The sequence below is a fragment of the Protomyctophum parallelum genome, assembly GCF_964188405.1.
Source record: "Protomyctophum parallelum genome assembly, chromosome: 5".
Lineage (NCBI taxonomy): Eukaryota > Metazoa > Chordata > Actinopteri > Myctophiformes > Myctophidae > Protomyctophum > Protomyctophum parallelum.
The window spans coordinates 32,580,885-32,602,223 of record NC_139702.1 but is presented as its reverse complement, the minus strand read 5'-3'; the positions used below and the strand labels follow the sequence as shown (position 1 = coordinate 32,602,223).

General features: G+C 43.3%; 1 protein-coding gene across 2 annotated transcripts; it reads left to right on the top strand.

The window, feature by feature from the left end:
• Window positions 1-7,968: 7,968 nt before the first annotated feature.
• On the top strand, window positions 7,969-21,229 carry LOC310859333 (malate dehydrogenase, cytoplasmic-like). Of its 2 annotated transcripts, none has more exons than XM_083765807.1 (9): window positions 7,969-8,040; window positions 13,837-13,935; window positions 14,323-14,419; window positions 15,695-15,870; window positions 17,271-17,393; window positions 18,179-18,355; window positions 18,795-18,908; window positions 19,545-19,634; window positions 20,762-21,229. In XM_083765807.1, the coding sequence occupies exons 1-9, from the start codon at window positions 7,984-7,986 to the stop codon at window positions 20,882-20,884; spliced, it is 1,056 nt and encodes a 351-aa protein (XP_083621933.1). In that variant the 5' UTR covers window positions 7,969-7,983; the 3' UTR covers window positions 20,885-21,229. The 2 variants fall into 2 exon arrangements, with proteins under 2 accessions (XP_083621933.1, XP_083621934.1); XM_083765808.1 differs by lacking the exon at window positions 7,969-8,040 and adding an exon at window positions 13,128-13,242.
• Window positions 21,230-21,339: the final 110 nt, after the last annotated feature.

Below are 21,339 nucleotides of genomic sequence, written 5' to 3'. Positions count from 1 at the left end.
GATTTCCCATTGCCATTAACAGCAAGCAGCTCGCAGGAAATAAGTGCCAAGTAAGTGAAACTATAAATTCACGCTGTTCTTTTTATCAACATGATCTGACACATAGACTCAGAGGGGACACATCGGGGAGGGAGAACCAAGGAATGTGGCTTTAACTGACTCATACACACCGACCAGTATTCTCAGCCAAACTAATGTAGCGATCTGATCCAAAGTGACAGTCTGAGAATTCCTAACATTGTTCCATTCATCTCAGGGCAAAGGCCTTGTCTTTTAGAGGGGCACCAGGGAGAGAAATCACTGTTTTACACTCGAGAGAGTCCTGCCTTTCTCCCTACTCTACGCCAGTCCCATCCTTAACCATTAGCCAGCGTATAAACAGCCAGCTCTGGCTCCGGACCAGTACTTAAGGGCACTTTTCTATCAGTGCCATTCCAGGCAGATGGTGGAATAAGTGTGATTGGCAGGAATAGAGGAAGACACAGCGACAGAGCAGATAGTGTTGCCAAGGAGAGGGGGGGGGGGGGGGGGGGGTTATTGTGGGGCGTGACCGCTCTTAATTATCCGATGGGGTTGCCAAGCACTGGCATACTGACAAGGTTTTCCAAGGCGGGTGCTGGGCTGTCGGTTTGATTGAGGAGCCAGTGATAGACTTTCAGGCGGTGGCGGTCCAACTGGCAGATGTCTGTAATGTACGCCATCATGCATGCCACCAACCGTTCCACCAATTGTGGTCAAAACACAAAACGGCTACGTAGCCGTGTGGCCAACGGTTCTGACGGTATCTGGCAGACTCTTGTGAGAGGGTTGCTCGCTATCGGCGCATCTGAACAGGCCCACACTTTTAATCCTCAGGTTTAGATGAGCCTCCCCGATCCACTCTGCAAATCCCCACTGGAATGTGACTGTGCGTATGTTGTACTCTCCCTGAGATAACGCATCAACTGATGCAGCGGTGGCTATACCGCCATTGACTGCAGAGTTGCCTCTTGGAGCTAATGAACAAAAGCCACTCGTCTCCAGGTTGCATAATAGACTACTATGGCCACTACAGTATATATACGGGAGAGGCGGCGAAATGGCGGATCAGTGTTGGGTTCATGAGGGCAAAGGAGATGCCGGACCGCCGGTCCCCGCTGTTCCCGTGGAACTGCTATCTTCAGTCTCACAGGGGAGGAGATAACCAGTCATCGCAGGTGAGATCACCAACACCGGGTTCAACCCGATGTCAGGAGAAACTCCCACAATGCCCCTTGTTTCCACAGTACACACAGAAATACCAACCACACCATCGGGGGAAGCAGTTCAGCTCCGATACCATCGTCTCTTCCCTCTGTTGTCGTTTGAATTGTTCGCATATTGTTGTGGTGCCCGTGAGGCCTGAAAATATTCATAATCCCCACATTGCTGTGGCGCGCCAGACATAACAAACAATCGTGCAATGATAGGTTGTTTGCTGGCGGTGCCTGAAAACGGTCACAGTTGGTTCATGACTATCCAAAGGACCTGTTTGTCCATATAAGTTTAACTGCAGAGCGATGAAGGCTAGAGCTAATATCCAAGCTCACCGGTCAGAACGTTGCATTCTTCACATTCCTGCTCTCTCTCTCGTCAGCCTAAGCCTGTGCTGCTGAAAGAGAATTTCAGTGACGGCTGTAATTACCGGCAATCAAGGCTGGAGGAAATCGTTATTGACAAAAGCCATTTTCTCTATGAAGTGTGTGTGTGTGTGTGTGTTTTATACGTGTGTATCTATCTCTAATATGTGAATTTGTGCATGTGCTTGTGTGAATGTGTCTATCTGTACTGTACGTGCCTTTATATACCTTCTGACCTAAAACTTATTGAAACCTTTCTATTTCAATCTTAGAATTCAGAATGCATCCTTACATTAATGTGTACTGGGCTGAGTGTTTTCAGTCACCTGCTGGAGATTTGGTCCTCATTCGACCATTCTCTTGACCCTGTAACATCTATTTCTGTTGTATTGCATGCATTTGGGGCATACCGTGTGGTAAAAAGGAATGTGTGTCTGAGTGTTTACAAATGAACATTTGCAATCATTTGCATATGTGTGTGCATGCATTAATCGATTAACGCATGCATAAAGTGCGTTGTGTGTGCTCACTGTGTGCACGCTGTTGAGTGTGTGCAGTCACACCTGTATCTATTTTGTGTGTACACACATGCACCCTCTTTGTGTGAGTGAGTGGCATAATGTGTGTGTCGTGCATGCTTTTAGCGAGGTGGGCAGGGGATAAGGGCAGGGTAACTTAGGACTGCAGTCGTCCCCCCTCTCCTCAGGCTTGTGTCATTGAGTGACAGCTAAAGCGGAGGGGAGGGAGAGCAGACAATACGGAGTAATGAGAGATGCAGTAAACAGGCTAGGCCATGCCTGCATCGCTGCTCTGCAGCTAACGTGACATGTCAGCTGGATGGAGCCGGCGCTTTGTGTCAGCGTCAGCTGTCAAAAAGCTCCAGAGAAGGAAAGAAAGCTCACAGTTGATGATTAATATTTCCAACGTGCAGCTGAGTGATTCTGCAGCGTTTATGTGCGCATGCATGCCTACATGTGTATGACAACATGCTGGGAGTGCCTAGGTGTGTGTGAGAGAGTATGTGTATAAGTGTGTCAGTATGGATGAAAGAGTGCATTTGTCTGTGTGTGCATGAACACACACATGAGTGCTTGCTAGAGTGTGTGTGTGTGTGTGTGTGTGTGTGTGTGTGTGAGTGAGTGTGTGTGTGTGTGTGTGTGTGTGTGTGTGTGTGTGTGTGTGTGTGTGTGTGTGTGTGTGTGTGTGTGTGTGTGTGTGTGTGTGTGTGTGTGTGTGTGTGTGTGTGTGTGTGTGTGTGTGTGTGTGTGTGTGTGTGTGTGTGTGTGCACGCTTCATTATCACAATATATAATGTGCAGAAATACACACTCTATCGTTGACTGACTGACTATTTGGCAGGTTGGAACCTGTTGAGCGAACTACTCAAGGCTGCCTAATCAGGCATTGTCTACTCTATGCCAATGATGAGTGTGTTGAGGAATGCCGAAATGTACCTCCCGGTCAAAGGACCAACACTCAGGTTCTGTGGATGATTCAAGTAAGGACAAGTTGATTCGGTCATTTGAATCACACTAACCCTGCACCTGACTTTGACACCACGTTTTTTTACGTGGACTTATTTCTATGATGATTAAGTAAAATACATAATGCGAGAATGCATCATGGAGTATTCAGTTCCACAGCACGTGTGGATTAATACCGGACGGAACTGCAAAGGTTTACAGCTGTCTTGATGAGGTTATTGGCAGTAGGGACCACCTGGGTATCCACAGCAGTCTTGTGTGGACTGGTGACATGAGATGAGCCTTATTTTCTCTTAAGGGCCATTCCTCATGCACGTAGCGACCTCTGCTGGTGGATGATATAAGTAGCTGCATCTGGCCCAGTTCAGTAAGGCCCCATTTCCACCGGTTGGTTCCCAATGGGAACCGGTTCAGTTCTTTTTGGTTCTTACTTCTTAGTCCATGAGCCAGAGCTCCAAAATTGGAAGGTTAATTATGAATTGAGTACGCAAAACTATACAATTAGATTGTTATCACCACGAAACTTCCCCAATTGAGTACTTACACGAAGACAATGATTTATTGTATTACAAATTCACAATAATCGAAAATATGAAAAAGCTACTACTGTGGAAGGGTTATCATGTATTAATTTACTTGTATTGATCCTATAAACAATTTCATATAGGTCTAGTTTTTCCCACCAATTTTGGAGTGGCGTCTCTTTCGACTCTGGAAGTGCAGCTTACCACAGCTGGGGCCAGAAAGATGAATGAGCAAAAACGGTTTCGAACAATGGGTTCAATTCGAGCTTGCGCATAAGGTTGTGCATGGAGGTGACACTACTGCACATGCGAGATGAAGTGAAACCACGCAGATGTGCCCCACGATATCACTGCCGTTCACCGGCAACAATCACGGAAGAAGGGGGAAGAAGGGAGTATATGCACCGGACGAGCAACTTCATAGAAGTCAAAGGTGAGGATTTCCAGTTACCACTCTAGTTCCTTTATATCTCAATGGGTACAACGGGTACTCTGACCTTCGGTCGCAATCATGCGAGTCGACGTAGGTGTGGCCATCTAGAATTGTCCTCACACAATTCCCTCACACAATTCTAGATGTGAGGGCAAACCTCTAGTATATAGTATAGGCCTACTGTATGGGCTATGCATCATATTCACAAATCCACAGAGGGGTGCCCTGAGCGTGGCCATTACTCCATGGATTAGTGCCCTTTGGGCCATGTATAGCTAATCAGTTAATACTAGGGGGAAGCCATACTGTGTGTCGTTGGGCTCAATATGTCTGTTTGTCACCTCCCCCTTCACATTCAATAGATCCCGTGATCTTTATGGCCAGATGTAATTTCTTGGGGTCTAGTAGGACTATCCATCCATCCATCTTCAACCGCTTATCCGTAGACGGGTCGCGGGGGCAACAGCTTCACCAGAGTGTTCCAGACTTCTCCAGAGCAACATTAGTGACTTCCTCCTGGGGGATCGCGAGACGTTCCAAGGCCAGCGAGTCGATGTGTTTCCTCCAACTGTGCCTTGGTCTCCTCCCAGTGGGACGTGCCTCCCTAGGTAGACGACCGAGAGGCATCCAAACAGATGCCCAAACCACATAAGCTGGCTCCTTTACAGGCGAAGAAGCAGTGACTCTCTCTCGTGCAGACTGAATTTCTCACCCTATTTCTAAGCCAGCCACTCATTTCGGCCGCTTGTATTCGCGACCTTATTCGTGTCATGACCCACACTTCATGACCATAGGTGAGAGTAGGAACGAAGATTGCTCGGTAGACAGAGAGCTTTGCCTTCTGGCTCAACTCTCTTTTCGCCACAACTGTGCGGTACAGCGACTGAAATACTGCCCCTGCCACTCCTTCTCCGTCCTCCCCTCACTCGTGAACAAGACCGACAAAACGGCCCAGTGGGCCCACCACAACCGGCACGCAGGTTCTCTACCTTCCCACTCCGTCAAGGCACATGTAAACACACACCGTAATACCGCCACTACAGTGCAGGGCCTGTATTTAGAAAAACAAATCAAAACAAAAACACATTAAAACATGACATATGGCTTTTTAGTGGCCATGGAGGAGGTTTGGTGCCGTATTCAACCATGTCAACCCAACATTTGTACCAGGATAGGTTATTACCTCGCCATGCTGCTCATCCACCTCCCTGTCCCTCACATCCAGCCAGTATTTGTATGTCTTTGAGCTCCTGTGCCTTATTATGCTGGCCCCAATAATGACACAATAAACAGTTAAACACACACCATGGGTCAGCCAAGGTAAGCGCCGTCTTTAAACAAAGTGAGTCATTGTGAGAGCATGCTTCATGGCATTTGTCTTAACGTGCGATAAAACAAGTAAATACTACAGTGTACACACAGTCCTCAAATGACGGTTAAGAGATTAACATATATGTAAACACACAGGCAATCATATTTGTGTAACTACTTTAAAGGAGTAGTTCACTCAAAACATGACTTGTTTACACAACCCATGAAGCCTTGAATTCATAAGATGTTTTTGTTTTTGTCACATTCCTAAGCCAATCATTTGATGCAGGTCAATAGGAAATTCAGTAGGAGTCTATATAGTTAGGTAAAGCTAGCGAATGTGTTCATAAAGGTGTCTACTATCACAATTTGTTCCAAGCCCAACACCCATGGGAAACTTTGTGGGAGCCAATCAAAGTTGGGGTACCCGGAAGGCCTAAGCTAAAAGCAGCTGACCAATATCAGCTTGTGAGGTGTGTGAATAGGGTTTTTTTGGGGTGCTGAATCCATTCCAACCATTACTTTTCAGTAAAAATTACTCCCTGGCTATAAAATCGGCCATGCCTGCTTTTGTAATAACTAATAAGCCATTTTATGCATATCTCAATGGATATCTATGGTGTTTTACTTGTTTTCTTTTCTGTTTGTGTGTTGTGATATATTAATAAAATGCTCTTTATATTTTAATATACGACCCCCGGATTCAGCACCCCAAAAAAAACACCTCACAAGCTCATATTGGTCCATTTTTAAATGTCCTTTGATTGGCTCCCACAAAGTTTGCCAAGGGAGTTGGCTTGGAACAAATTGATATGTGATAGTAGGCACCTTTATGAACACATTTGTGAAGAAAGCTAGTGGTAAGCATTTTCTTTTCCAGATTTGCAGCAACTTTCGCTAACTTTACCTAACTAGAGTATAGGAGACTATAGATTAGCCTATAGATTAGACTTTTTGAGTCTCCTACCAGAGACTCAGAGCGGTCATCAAATTATTCGTTTAGGAATGTGACAAAAAACAAAAACCTCCATGAATTTAAGGCTTCATGGTGTGTGTAATTGATAGAAAATATAACAGGCAGACAGTGTTTATAGTTTTCAATGTATGCATGTAGCAGACATCGTGTGTGTGTGTGTGTGTGTGTGTGTGTGTGTGTGTGTGTGTGTGTGTGTGAGGGTGTGTGTGAGGGTGTGTGTGTGTGTGAGGGTGTGTGTGTGTGTGTGTGTGTGTGTGTGTGTGTGTGTGTGTGTGTGTGTGTGTGTGTGTGTGTGTGTGTGTGTGTGTGTGTGTGTGTGTGTGTGTGTGTGTGTGTGTGTGTGGCAGTAGGAGGGCCAGTAGGAGATCAAATAATTGGTTCTGGACTTGTTCTGGTGTCACATGAAACATGGATGATAACAATTTACAAGACAGATGACAGGACACTTAAACAACAAACAAGTTTACTGTGCCTATAGCCTACGGTATATAAACTTAGTTTTACTATATTTGTTTCATATCAAATTGACTGCAATTCCTATATGGGTGGGGGCAGTATTAATTCCTATATAGCGCCTTAATCCAAAGCATTTCAAAATTATTCACCCATTCATACACTGACGGCAGAGGAAGGCTCCAATGATGTTCAACAGGAGCAGCTATAGGGTTCAGTGTCTTGCAAGCAGGAGGAGCCGGGAATCGAACTAGGGACCTTTCAATTCCCAAACGGATTCGAACCCGGAGTCCCTGCGTGGTGCGAGGCTTATAAAGCCAAACATCTGGTATCACTCAAGACAAGAGGGAACGAATCCTCCAGTGGCCTGGCTTTTGGGCTTCAAACTGAGATTCAACACTTGAATTTTGGGTTATTGCAATCATCAAACATTACGCTTATAGCTCCAATTATGTTTTATTTAATCATGCACTGTTCCAAAACGGCACAATTCACTTTCCCTGGCTAGAACCATGCTGCTTCAATTCATAGTGACAGACTGCTGCCTGAATGCATAGCCTACTGTTTTTTTTTGTATTGTCCCTCCCTGTGCTATATGTTGTTGCTGATATATTTCTGCACCAATGTACATTGGTGCTACTTGAATTCATGACAGAAGTGCAACATCCTGGGCCACAGCCAGTATGTCCTTATGTCACCCCTCTAGTCCCACATGCTACACTTCAGCTGGTGTGGTGATGTCATCAAGAATCTACCTTTCCCTCAATAACTCTCTACTATTAATGTGTATAGCCTACCTGCCTGTCATCATAGCCTACATGCAACAAAAGATTACAGCAGCCTAATCTATTTGTGTCCTCTAAAGCTTATTAACAGACTAGACTGCAGGCAGACTGCAGAGAGAGAGTGGGTGTGATTGGTGAGAGAGAGATACTGTAGGACAGATGTAACTGCAAAGCGGTAGCTCGCTTTCCGTCCTGTGGCTCTCTCTGCCACTGACGCAGCTCTCTCTGTCTGTCCTAACTCGCGTCACCAGGCTTTCCACTCTGCTATCCCGTCACCCTCAATAGCACCCCCGTCTGTCTGACTGTCTCCCATCATCTCACCAACTCCTGCCGCCGCCAGTTGGACATTTTCAAATAGACGCCAGGCATACAGATACAGCAGGTTATTTATTGGAGTTGAGGACAATCGGAGTGGACAATATGCTGACGTTGCTTACAGCAATGTATTTGGTGGTGGAGCGTGTGGTGTCCTCGGAGGTAAGATACTTCTGCTTAACTAGCCTAGGCGACGGACCTGATCGAGAGGCATGCAAATTGCAAACTATACTGAATCAGAAATAATGCTGCGTAATGTTATGGTGATGAGCAGATGGTGTACTTAATTGTGACGACCAGTGGGTGCCAGTGTACGCCTGATACGTAAGCATAAAACTATGTTACGGGTCCCCTCATTCATAATGTAGGCCTACGACTACGAACCCTGCATGCGTCTAGCCGTCCACCTGAGAAAATAAAAGTCACTGTGGGTGACCGTGACCCGGCCTGTCATCATTAATTCATTGAGTGTCTTTGACCGTGGCCGCGGCGCGGGTGTTTCATTGCACAGAGTAGGCTAAAGCTCCGTAACGGCAAAGCAGCTACGACGTCAGTGTCGCTTGCCAAAAATATCAGATAGGCTACACAGAAGAAAGACAGCTATAGGCCTACAAGCGAGCGTTTGCTTGAATCTGAATCTATTAATTCAGATTAATTAAGCCCTCACTGTCTGTCTACATTACATAATGTGCACCACCAGTTCCCAAGCAGCCGAGTCGTATAAATATGATGATCATATGTTATTATGGTCGTTGGATGTTATGGAGCATAGCTAATATAACACGCTATGTTATTAAATGACTGAGTTTTTCCTACAGCAAATCCCTTTGCCAATGATAGCCGATCTACAAACTCACACAACAATGCAAAGCTATTAGATCTGCTATTTTTGCCTAATGTTCCCCACATGATATGGATGCATCCTGGAGTTCAAGTGCAAGGCTAAAAGTTCCATGCAGATGCAGGCAGGGACTAGGCCTACCAGCTAAATGATTGGTAGACCTATATGGGAACCAAAATGGACTATGTTTCTATAACTCAGAGAGTGCACAAATGGAAGCAAATAGAACCATTAACACCCAGGATATAAGATAAAAACAAATAAAAAACAACAGGCTATGTTAGACCATGGCCAAAGGCCAGACCAATATGCATATTTTAATTAAAAAGGTTAAGAACCAGTGTTGTAGGGCTGCTATAGGCTATACTTAGCCGCAATTTGCAACTCTAGATTTTTTTTACAATGGGTTGAATCTAGCCCCTCTCGGGACCCTACATAAAGCTTTTCTGAAATTTTGATGAGTTTTATGTTGGGTCCCTGGTCAGACCTATATTTTCGTATGGAAATTCCAGTACGCGGAAGTAGAAATTCTCTCTAAAATAGGATCTGCGCCAAGTGACGGCATTTTTTTACTTGAGTTATTCTGAATTCGGGAACTTTACGTACCTATACATCCCGCTGCGAATATCTCCTGTGGCGCGGAAGCCGTAAAGTATTTTTAATCCATGTTTGACCAATTTGGTCGCTTTATTTCTTCTTGTTTGTTTACCGTTTATTGTACCGCCTCCCGGTGTGCGGTTGGCTTGTGCGGCTACGTCCCTGCCTCTGATCTGCTGTGTCATAGCTATAGCGCCACTAGCTAGCCAGATAGGCGGTACAATGAGGTGTCAATAAACAAGGAAGGAAGAGAAGAATCCAAGCTTCCAAATCGGGCAAACATATATTAAAAATACTTAACGGCTTCCGCGCCACAGGATATATTCGCAGCGGGATGTATGGGTACTTATACTTTACATATTCAGAAAGCCTCACACTGAAAAATATCGTCAAAGAGCGCGGGGAGCCGCTAAACATGTTGTTTATGTTTAAAAATGGGTGCGTACCAGGTGGCATGGTAGTAGTGCAACAGGACCCAATGCTATCTGGGTCGTCAAAATGTCAGAAACTTCAGTAGCATTTGGGTTCTGCTTGGAGGGCTAGGTTGAATCTAGAGTTGCAACAAGCTCCATCCACTTCCTATTCATCATTTCTTATTTGCGATCTGCTTGTCTTAAACGACGTTAAACTCACCAACATTGCAGCTGTAGTCCAAGCTTGAATTATCCTCTTTCAATCTGCCGATCTTGTTTTTCATAAAAGTCCACCGTAGAGATGTTATGAGCTACTTTCTGTCAAGACATCCTCTGCAAATGATTATTTTTCTAAGTGCTGGAGTTTGGAAGCACTCGTTGTATGTCACTGAACGGCCCTGCGTTCAACCTGTTTCGAATTTGCACATAATGCAGGAGGCAGCAGCGCAAACCGTTAACAAAAACGAGTGCTTCCAAACTGCAACACTTAGAAAAAGAATCACTTGCAGAGGATATCTTGACAGAAAGTAGATCATAACATCTCTACGGTGGATTTTTATGAAAAACAAGCTCGGCAGATTGAAAGAGGATAATTCAAGCTTGGACTGCAGCTGCAATATTGGTGAGTTTAACGTCATTTAAGACAAGCAGATCACAAACCAAAAATGATGAATAGGAAGTGGATGGAGCTTGTTGCAACTCTAGATTCATCCCATTATAAAAAAAATCTAGAGTTGCAAATTGCGGCTAGGCTATACTCTGCAGTGTTTGGAAGAGCCTCTTGCATTGATGTCATCTGTTGTAATATATTATGCCCATATCTAAGGCTCTGATTATGCCTACAATTTCTTCATTTCTGTTGTGTTGTTTGATCACTGCATGGTTAGTGGTTCGAAACCCACCAAGACGTTTGTAAACATTTGATTCTGTAAATGTATTTATTTTTGAAAACAGCAAAACAATAATGAATATAGTACATATGTATATATGCATATAGGCCTAATTAAATTAGCCTAAATATATGTTATACAGCTGCCTATATATTTCTTTCCCCACAGAATCAAATGTTTCATGATTCACCATGGGACCCTGGATGGCTAAGATTAGTTGATTCTAGGCTTAGAATAATTTATATAAAAACTGGAAATCTCTATGGGGAAAAATGAATGTGGTCTGGATCGATGGGACCAGTAAATGACCGCCACTGTATGCTTTGTCCAGTGGTGGAAGAAGTACTCACATTTTGAGGGCCCTCCTATATTCAGCTTTTAGTGAATATATGAAACTTCATTCTACACAAACATTAAATTCCCATTGACAATGAATGGAGAATTTCATAGTCATAGTGTCTGAGCAAATAGGCATAGTGTCTATTTTACGTGATGATGATGTACAATTATAAGAGGTTAAGAGTGCCCCTCACTTCACACGGGTGTGATTTTTTTTTAACTTATAAGTAAAAGTATCATATTTCAACAATGTAGAAATACATAATAATAAAAGTATAGTATCCAAAATGTACTTGAATAAAAGTACAAAAGTATTAACACTAAAATATACTTTTATAGGTACTGAAAGTAAAAGTACTAATTGGTTAATTGATTGATTTATTGATTTAATACTTTAACAGTTTGCATGCACAGGTGGGTCTAGAGATAAAGGGCCCCTGGGCCACCAACATGCAAAGCCCCCCCCCCCCCCTGTTTTTAGAGACCTCCCTCTGGAAGCCTTATGGATAAACTGAGCGTTTAAACACAGTAACATGTATCATATGATGGTTTAGTTCAACAGGTCGTCCGTGGAGGTATTGCATGTGGTCCCTGACCATGCATTTAGTAATGTAGGATTTGTAGATTTATTTTACATTTTCTTTCTACTTTGAGAAACAGTGAACTGAATGACCTGGTGACATTGTTGACCTTCCATGCAGTCATTTACTGACAAGTGGGAGGTCAAGAAATTCAACAGAAAAAGGGAGTTAAAATCTCAAGAGGGGGAAGTTCACCGGAATGTCTGGATGAGTCATTATTATTACGAAATTATTAGTCAATGGACCATTGGTTGAGAGTTCAGACACAGTGGGATGTTGTATACACACGGCCAAAGTTGGCCTATTGCTCAATGCCAAAAAGACAGAATGCCTGCTTCTGAATGAAGACTCTGTTCACCCAACCATCCGCTCCATGGACGGCAGTGACATCAAACAAACTGAGGATTTCAAATATCTTGGATCATACGTAGTCAGTAGCAGAAAGGACTTCCTGACAAGGAAAGGACAGGCCTGGAGTGCTTGTAATAAGCTACATCTTATATGGCAGTCAGACATCTCAAGAGCTACCAAGATCAACCTGTTCAAAGCCTGTGTGGAAAGTATCCTTCTCTATGGTGCCGAAACATGGACAATGAATAAGGAGTTTCGGGATCGTCTTGACGGAACATACACAAGACTCCTCATGCGTGTCCAGAACCTCTCATGGAAGGACCATCCCACAAAAGCTCAGATTTATGGAGGCACCCCCCCCATCTCAGTTGTGGTGGCAGAAAGAAGACTCCGCTTTGCTGGACACTGCCACAGAGCAAAAGACCAGGTCATTTCGGATATTCTTCTGTGGAGACTACCCTGCCCATCAAGAGGAACACGACCTCTCACTTTTCCAGATGTTCTGAGTAGGGACACAGGACTGACTGTGAATGAACTTGGTGTGGCAATGAGCAACAGAGACCAGTGGAAGCAGCTTGTGTCGCAGATCTCGAGGGCACTCGAAGGATGATGATACACACGGGATGCATAGCAAGTGATATAAAAGAGCACTAATCTTAGCCCATATCCCCACCCAACACAACAGTGGTCCCCAGGTTGATTCTAAGTCAGGGTGGCGGTCCCTCATTCACAATCAGTTGAAAACCACTGGTTTAGGACATTTGGGGTTATTTTATTGACATGATAAGCCCATTACTGGCAAAAAGTTCGAAGGTAATAACTGTTATTAACTTTGCACTTTTTGGGGGCCCCTAAGCTTGAGCCGGAGGCTCTGGATCTGGATCAAGAGCGTCTGCTAAATACCTAAATTGTAATTTGTCATGACTCATTTCTCATTTGTATTTATTACCTCATGCAACTTCCAAGACAGACAGTGCAGTTCTGGTGTCAACCACTAGGTGCCAGGAAAGGTTAGGTTACATTTCTCAACTCTTTGAAATCGGAGCTTTCGCTACTGTTCCTTTTCATAAGTATCTGCCATATATGGGTGAGGTGGGCGTGTTTTGATATGAACAAGGAAGCAGTCTACCATGGGGGATTGAGTTTTTTTGCGTGAGTCGGAGCTAAAACACAGCGTATTCTTAAAAAAAAGACTACAAATCCCAGCATGAGACTGGAAGCCGGTCACCTACCGTATGACAATTCAATACGTCCATAGAGGTGACCCCAGTGTTCTGTCTAGTGCAGAGAGGGAGAGCAGAGCAGTCCTTGCAGTCATAATAACGGACAGTACATCATCCTCTAACAAAATGGTAAGATGGATGCTAATTTGTTTAATGGCTGACACATTGAAGAATGTGTGTGTTGAATGAAAATGATGCCTCGGGGAGATTCAGAGCACGAATGACGAATGTTCTTGACGATGAAACTGAATGAAGCATGGATGTTATAAAGGAAGCGGCCAGTAGTTGACATTGAACTGGAGGACGACGACGGGCATCCACATCATTGTATGTCAATCCCAATTTTAATGACGATTTAAAGTTCGCTGAAAGCATTTTGGAAGCTGAGACTTTTCTCCATTGCATCATGCGTCATTTGCCAGAGGTGACATTAGTACTTAAACCGCATTTGTTGGCGCAGTTAAAAAAGAGGGTGAATGAAGGTGATGAATAAAACAAAGTGGTAGGGCAATTGTACAAGCGGCACAGTACCATTTGATTTCTGCGGCCTAATTTTGGTCTATGTAGTATAATTCAGTAGACTATAGCTAACACGTGCGGGCGACAGAAACAAACGCTAATTGCATTTATCGATCAATTAAGATGAATGAACACGTGCGTTCGGATGCTTTGTTTCTTCCATCTATGTAGGTCAACTCATCATGGCATTATTTTCTGTTCTAGGCCGAACCTATCCGTGTTGTGGTGACCGGTGCTGCTGGGCAGATCGCATACTCCCTTCTGTACAGCATCGCCAAGGGAGATGTGTTCGGACTCGATCAAGTAAGAATTAAAAAGCACATTTTATAGACTGTTCTACTGTACACATCAAGCAGCGGCATTCTCATTCCTTTTAAACCATCCTTTTTGGTCCATAGTTTAAACAGCGGGGTATTAACTATGTTACATAACATTGTGTGAATAATAAATGGGTTTTGTTACATGGCTACACTACATCTGTGTGTGTGACTGTGTGTGTGTGTGTATATATATATTTTTCACTGTTCATCAACCTTGCAATGAATGTTGGACCATGTGCAAGTGTATATGAATGTATGATTAGATAGATGATGCCTCGAAATGACACCATTGTGATCATTACCTTCACATGGCATGGGCTTATAAAGTGATACGGAAATTATGTTTGCATCTGTCTGGTGTGGTCCACAGCCTATCATCCTGGTCCTGCTGGACATCCCTCCCATGGTGCCGGTGCTGGATGGGGTTGTTATGGAACTGCAGGACTGTGCTCTCCCACTCCTGAGAGGCAAGCTATATGCTGCACACTAATATTCTGCTTAGTCATTGGCTGGCAAGTGGCAACACATGGTGAACATGTGTAGGGGTGTAGCAGTTATTGGTTATAAGAAATAATAGATGATTTAATAAAATAATATATTGTTCGATCCCTATTTTGGACGTCATTATAGGCGTATGGTTTTAAAAAAAAGAAGTACAAAATTAATTAGTGGAAAATAGCTGATTTTACAATCTCTGAGATTGTATATCAGCTATTTACACTATTGCTGAGCGACACTGTAAAGTGTTAATCGATTCGTTGACATAACAATTATTTAATTGGATAAAAAAGCATGCTTGTTGATTACTCAAACAAGTAATCAATACAATAATCACTTAGAAACCTAGCGGCAGTTGCAGCCCTAAAGATAATACTACCATCATATTCTGCATGGATCTGGTATGTACTCTAGCATGTCTATCTGCAATGCACCACCATCCCCCATCCTCCTCCCTCCCCATCTGGTAAACGTTTTGGATGCTTTGGGCACAGTGTAGCCTAAGCTCTGTGTGTACCCATGTTTGTCTAGGTACACACACACACAGAGGTGGAGGGTGGATGCGTAATTGCGTATTCACACACACACACACACACACACACACACACACACACACACACACACACACACACACACTCAGGTCGAGGGTGTAGGCTTTCTGTTCTAGCATGTTAAAGATGCAGCCAGTAGAAAGGAGTGTCAGCTACAAGGCCTGCTATTGGTCGGTTCTTAAAGCCTCATGGGGGGGAAACTCCAGCCAATGGTGTTAGTGCTGGGACAACAATAAGGGAGTGGGTATTCGGGCCGTCTCCTGCACCAGTGAACCCAGGCTGGAGTCCGATCAGATAACATCACGGTTCATCACAAATGACTAGTAGAGACCCAACTCTACTTATCAACACAAGCAGTCTCCCTTCCCTGGGGAATTTTCGTTTTTTTTCATGTCATATGAAAGCAGGGAATCATAGCTTCAAATTGACTTTGCTGTTCAGTTTGACCCACCAGTTTTGGAGATATGGCTTATAGAGTAATGTCTTGCAGAAAACAGCGAGTTGAGAAAACCGGCTTGAAAGGATGCTTTCCCAGTTTGTCTATCAAAAGCATATAATAAAGCAATTGAATTCTAACATATATGATGATAATAGATTGCTAGTAGATAATTAACATCCGATGCAGAGTAACAGAAATAAACCATTCCTCTTTAAGTAATCCAAGTTAATTATTCCCTCCCTAATGCCCTACAGAGGTGATCCCCACTTCTGATGTAGAGGTGGGCTTCAAGGACCTGGATGCAGCCATCTTGGTGGGCTCCATGCCCAGGAAGGAGGGAATGGAGAGGGCAGACCTGCTGAAAGCCAATGTGTCCATTTTCAAAACCCAGGGAGCAGCCCTGGATAAATACGCCAAGAAGACTGTCAAGGTGACTTGAGTGTTTATTCGAGGTCCACCGTCGCATTGCCTGGGCAGAGCTCCAAATAGGAGCCTGCGAATAATAAAGATGATGGAGGTAGGAGACGATAGCAAAAGGGAAACCTCTAGAGTCTATATGGAACACGCAGGTCGTAGGTTGGAAAATGTAATACTATTAATATTCAATTTAATAATTGAATAAATATTTTCATTGGAATTTTATCTCAAAGTGCTACAGTTATGGTTAAGCTGTGAATAAATATCAACCAAGATGAATGAAACACATAAAATTACATTAAAAAAATCTGATTTATTTCACAGACAAAGTTGAGACAAAAACAAATCCAAACAACAAATCAGACCTAAGCTAGCCTGAAGATGTAGGAAATGAAACTGCTTTCACAACTTATTCTGTCTCCAGAGACAAAGCTCTTACATTTGACAAGGAAACCCTATTTAACTTAGTTCATGTTGGGTTGAGTGGATGTTGAGTTGGAACAGCTCCACTTATTTCCACAGCTAAAAACCTGAGAGGAATGGCAGGACACCAAAGCTAAGGGATCAAAGTTTCCCTGTGTGTAATGTTGTATGTAGTAAGCTAAAGGATCAAAGTTTGTGCGTAATTTTGTACGCAATGAGTACACAACACAGAAGTCTGCTGCGTCATGAGGGCCCCTGTCCTACAGAATGTCCTTGTTGCAACCCAGCTTCAGTATGATGATATAACCCTCACCTCCCTAGTGACCAAGGTCATACCGTTCACAGGCCAGGAATGTGTGGATTATATGGACTGGGTTAGTCTTCAAAGTTGTCCTTTAAATCCCAATATGTAATTGTAACTAGGGATGTGCATTACTGATAAAAATAGCCACTTAATTGATTCAGGTGGCTGACAATGAAGCAAAATGCCCCATATATGCTACAGCACCTTCCAATGAACGTGGGGAGGTAGCATACATCCTGTTAAATAATGTCAAACTGGAATGCATCAGGAAAATCCTTAAGCATGTCCACCGTCCAACCCCCATTGGCTTTCAGAACATTCAGTTATCATTGTGCAGAAATTGCTGTAGTTTCGTGTTCCTCAACAATAACATACACTATTATACAAGCAAAGTAAGATGATGTGTTCAATGTGATCCAGTTATGTAAAAGCTAAATGTAGAGCATGACATTTTCTTAACCATGTTTAGCTGCAACCACACGGTATAAGCTACTTGGTTAGTGGGTCTGTCACAAACTGAGGGCTGGTTGCAGCTTATCATGGATTAAATGCTTGAACAGATGCCGTTTGGTTTTTGGATACAACAGACACTGTAGGTTTGTGATGGAGATGTTCTTTCAGTTCAGCCCAGAAAATGTTAGAAAAACTTGTCCTTATTACTACCTTCCTCCATCTGCTTTTATCAGGTCTTGGTGGTGGGAAACCCTGCCAACACAAACTGCTTGATTGCATCGAAGTCCGCTCCCTCAATCCCCAAGGAGAACTTCTCCTGCCTCACTCGCCTGGACCACAACCGGGCTTCATCCCAGGTTAGAGCACCAACACACACAGTAAAATGTGAAAGATCACACTTTGGTGAAGTGAGGGGTTGCCACTGTATTTATATCGTCCACATGACGTCTTAAGTAGTCATTTAATGCCCTAAAGTCAATAGACTTGGCTGGAAAATGATTCAGGTCATAAGTGCTCTAAAATATCACACCCGTGTGAAGTGAGGAGCGCTTTACCAACATCGCATATGACATCAATTTAACATCACAAAATAGCAGTTTATAAGAATCGTGGTCCCTTATTGGCAGAGGTTAACCTCTGACATGCTTATGCTGATTTTGCTCAGTGACAGACAAAACAAACTAAACTCTGTTCATTGTTAATGGCATTTAATGTTTGTCTAGACAAGACAAACATTAAACCTGTGTATAAGCCCCTCAACAAACTAATATCCTCAACGTGGCTGAAAAAGATTTGTGTAAAGTGCTCTAAACAAACATTAAAAATCCCATAGACTTGGCTGCCATATGATGCTGCCATATCAGTATTTCTAAGCTTTGTATGTCTGTACCCCATAGTGATGATTTGATCGGCTGAGGGCTTAAATATTGAGGACGGCAAAAGTGATTGGCCGGAATGTGATGATGTATGATAAGAGTGGCCCACACTTCACACGAGTGTGATCTTTACACTTTCAGACTTAAATTAACGCTGTGGATTTCACCGTGCACAGACTGCACACTCATGACGAGTGTGCACATGGCTGATTCACGAGCCTCAACTGTTGTGTAACTCCAGTGCATTTCTTGACATTTATCTGTAGGTGGCGATACGCTGTGGTGTGCCTGCCAACAATGTGAAGAACGTCATCATCTGGGGCAACCACTCCTCCACCCAGTATCCCGACGTGCACCATGCAAAGGTCAACGTGAAGGGCAGCGAAAAGTCAGCCTTCGATGCCGTCAATGATGATGCCTGGCTCAAAGGGGACTTCATCTCAGTCAGTGGAATCCATTTTCATTTTACATGTAGCATTACAAGAATGGTTTATGTTATCACAAGAGTGCCTTTGGATCTAAAGTGCCGTCCAGTAGTGCAAGTACTACAGTAGTTGAGTTTCTTGGATATATTATGACTTTGGACGTTTGCCCTGATTTGATAAAATGTATTTATTATTGCCTGCCTGGCAGGTGGCTTAAAAATAAATCTTAATTTGCAAGGGTAGTCTGGCAAGAGGAAAACACAATTATAAGATTAGAATGTTCAGATGGGGGGGGGGGGGGACTCTTTAAACGGGGATAAAAAATATTTAGGCTTATTTAAAAATTATATATATTTAAAAATTGATATCTCCTGGCTTAGTGTAGCTTTGACACCCCTTGTTCTTTTTCTAAACATTCCCTGTTCCTTTTTGTCCTCTCGCTGTCCCTCCTGTCCAGACGGTTCAGCTACGTGGAGCAGCTGTCATCAAGGCCAGGAAGCTGTCCAGCGCCATGTCTGCCGCCAAGGCCATCTGCGATCACATGAGAGATATCTGGTTTGGGACCAAAGAGGTCAGTCTACTCGGGGAGAGAGAGTGTAGGATGTGACTTTGGATTTCTGAATCTCTCCTTTTCCCACACTAAATGGGATTGACCATTATGTCTTACTAACCTTACCGTGTAAATTTGAGACAGCCAGTGATGGATATAGATCAGTGTTTCACAAACCTCTTCACCAAGAGACTCGGAAGAGACATTTGGTGTCTCCCCAGCACTGAAAGATGCAACAATACAATATGAATTAAGTGCTATTAAATCTTTTAACCTTTTTATTTTTTTTAATAAAGTGCATGGTAGGAAAGGTTTAAAAATTTGGGCCCAAGTCTCTAAATGCCTGCTCAGTTTATCATGATGATCATCTGTACAATAATCCAGAACATGTTTTATGATTACAAAACATCCAAGTAAAGCAATCCGATACAAGGCCTTTTTATTTAAAACTGTTAAGGTTCTTTTTTTTTACATGGATACTACAAGTTTTGTCACGGAAACAAGAAATATTACAGAATTTCTGCAGGAAACGAATCCCATTCACACTGGGGGCAGCCATGCAAGATGCCTGTTCTTGCAGAGTTGTTACTGCAGTTGTTTATGTCGGAAGCCTGGTTGCATAGTGACTGTACAATGTACATGGTTGTCTCTCAACAGAGCGAGTTCATCTCCATGGGTGTGTACGCTGGTGGAAACTCTTATGGAATCCCAGAGGACCTCATCTACTCATTCCCTATCCAGATCAAAGTGAGTTTTATGTTCAGAATGCCAAGCGACTTCACAACAAATGTTTCTCTCGTTTTGTTTACAAATACTATGTCCACCAATTTTAAATGTTCTCTACACTTAACTGTTGGAATTAAGCTGCTCATGAATTATGGGTGTAGAGCAGGTGTTTTCAACAGGTGGTCCATGGACCACTGGTGGTCCGTGGAAGTATTGCATGTGGTCCCTGACCATTCATTTAGTAATGTAGGATTTGTTGAAATATATATATTTCCACTAGTTGAGAAGCAGTGAACTGAATGACCTGGTGACCTATTGACCATCCATGTAGTCATTTACTGACAAGTTGGAGGTCAAGAAATTCAACAGAGAAAAGGAGTTCTCAAGAGGGGGAAGTGCACTCGATTGTCTGAGTCATTATTAGTAGTCAATGGACCATTGGTTGAGAAACAGTGGGATCTATACACATGGGATGCATAGCAAGTGTTACAAAAACACTAATCTTAGCCCATATCCCCACCCAACACAACAGTGGTCCCCAGGTTGATTCTAAGTTAGGGTGGTGGTCCCTCATTCACAATCAGTTGAAAACCCATTTAGTTGCAAATCCATTCAACCTAGCATATTCTGTATAACTGGGTGGAAGCTTTTATCAAGAGAACCTCCGAGCACCAGTCATTGATGACACCCTTGTATCTTTGGTATCGGTGGCATCAATGGGATTCACACCACTGCCAAAGGGAGACACCTAGTGCAGCGTTATTAAGCTCATCGCATTAAGTCCATTGATAAGTTGGTGCCTTTCTCAAGCGTCAGAACCAAATCACACCTGTGTGAAGTGAGGGGTGCTCTTGTCGTCATGTTGTAAAATTTACTATTTGCTCAGACACTGATGTAAAATTCTCCATTCATTGTCCATGGGAATTTAATGTTTGTGTAAGACAAAGTTTGTACACACACTAAAAGCTGTATATAGGAGGGGCTAGCACCCCTCAAAAATAAATACCTAATATCATTACTCGCAGGAGGAGTGTTCAGAAGATTCCAGATTTGATCCAATATAAGTGTAACATGCTTAGGTTTTGGTCCCTCGACATTGCAGCAAGAAGCGAGAGTTGCGTAGATCTAATAATTCTTCTCATCTGCAGAACAAGACCTGGAAAGTGGTCGATGGACTGGCCATCAACGACTTCTCTCGGGCCAAGATGGACGCCACAGCAGCCGAACTGGTGGATGAGAGAGACACCGCAATGGCCTTCCTGTCCCAGTGACTCTCATCTCCCTCTGACCCACAGCAGTTAGATCCCTCACGTGCTCCCAGCTCACGGCTGTGACCGTTAGAAATGGTGCATTGGTAAATGGTGCATTTAGCCCTCCAATCTTAACGTTCCACTGGTGTCTGCGAGTCACCTCTCTCTGTGTTTAAATGTGTCTGTTTCAGTCGGCCACCTCTTCAGGTTTTAAGAACCTGCATAATGAACACAATCTGGCCTTTTGTCTGGGAAGCCACTGAGAGGATGTCCGTGTTGGTAGTTTATAATGCACAATATCTGTCCAGAAACTATATGGGAACATGTCATTCAACAATAATAAAACAAGATGTGTGATGAACCCAACTAATGTTTACTGGTTATTAAGGGTCTCATTAAATGACTACTTCCAACTACTACTGTACTACTGTACTTCCAAACTTTCTTCATATAATGGGCTGTGGACTGCTCAGAAA

Excerpts from the sequence above, each read along its gene's own strand:
- LOC310859333 (XM_083765807.1), top strand. The coding sequence starts at position 7,984 with ATGCTGACGTTGCTTACAGCAATGTATTTGGTGGTGGAGCGTGTGGTG. Across the intron at positions 13,936-14,322 it reads ATGTGTTCGGACTCGATCAA|CCTATCATCCTGGTCCTGCT; the intron begins GTAAGAATTAAA and ends TGTGGTCCACAG. Across the intron at positions 17,394-18,178 it reads ACAACCGGGCTTCATCCCAG|GTGGCGATACGCTGTGGTGT; the intron begins GTTAGAGCACCA and ends ATTTATCTGTAG.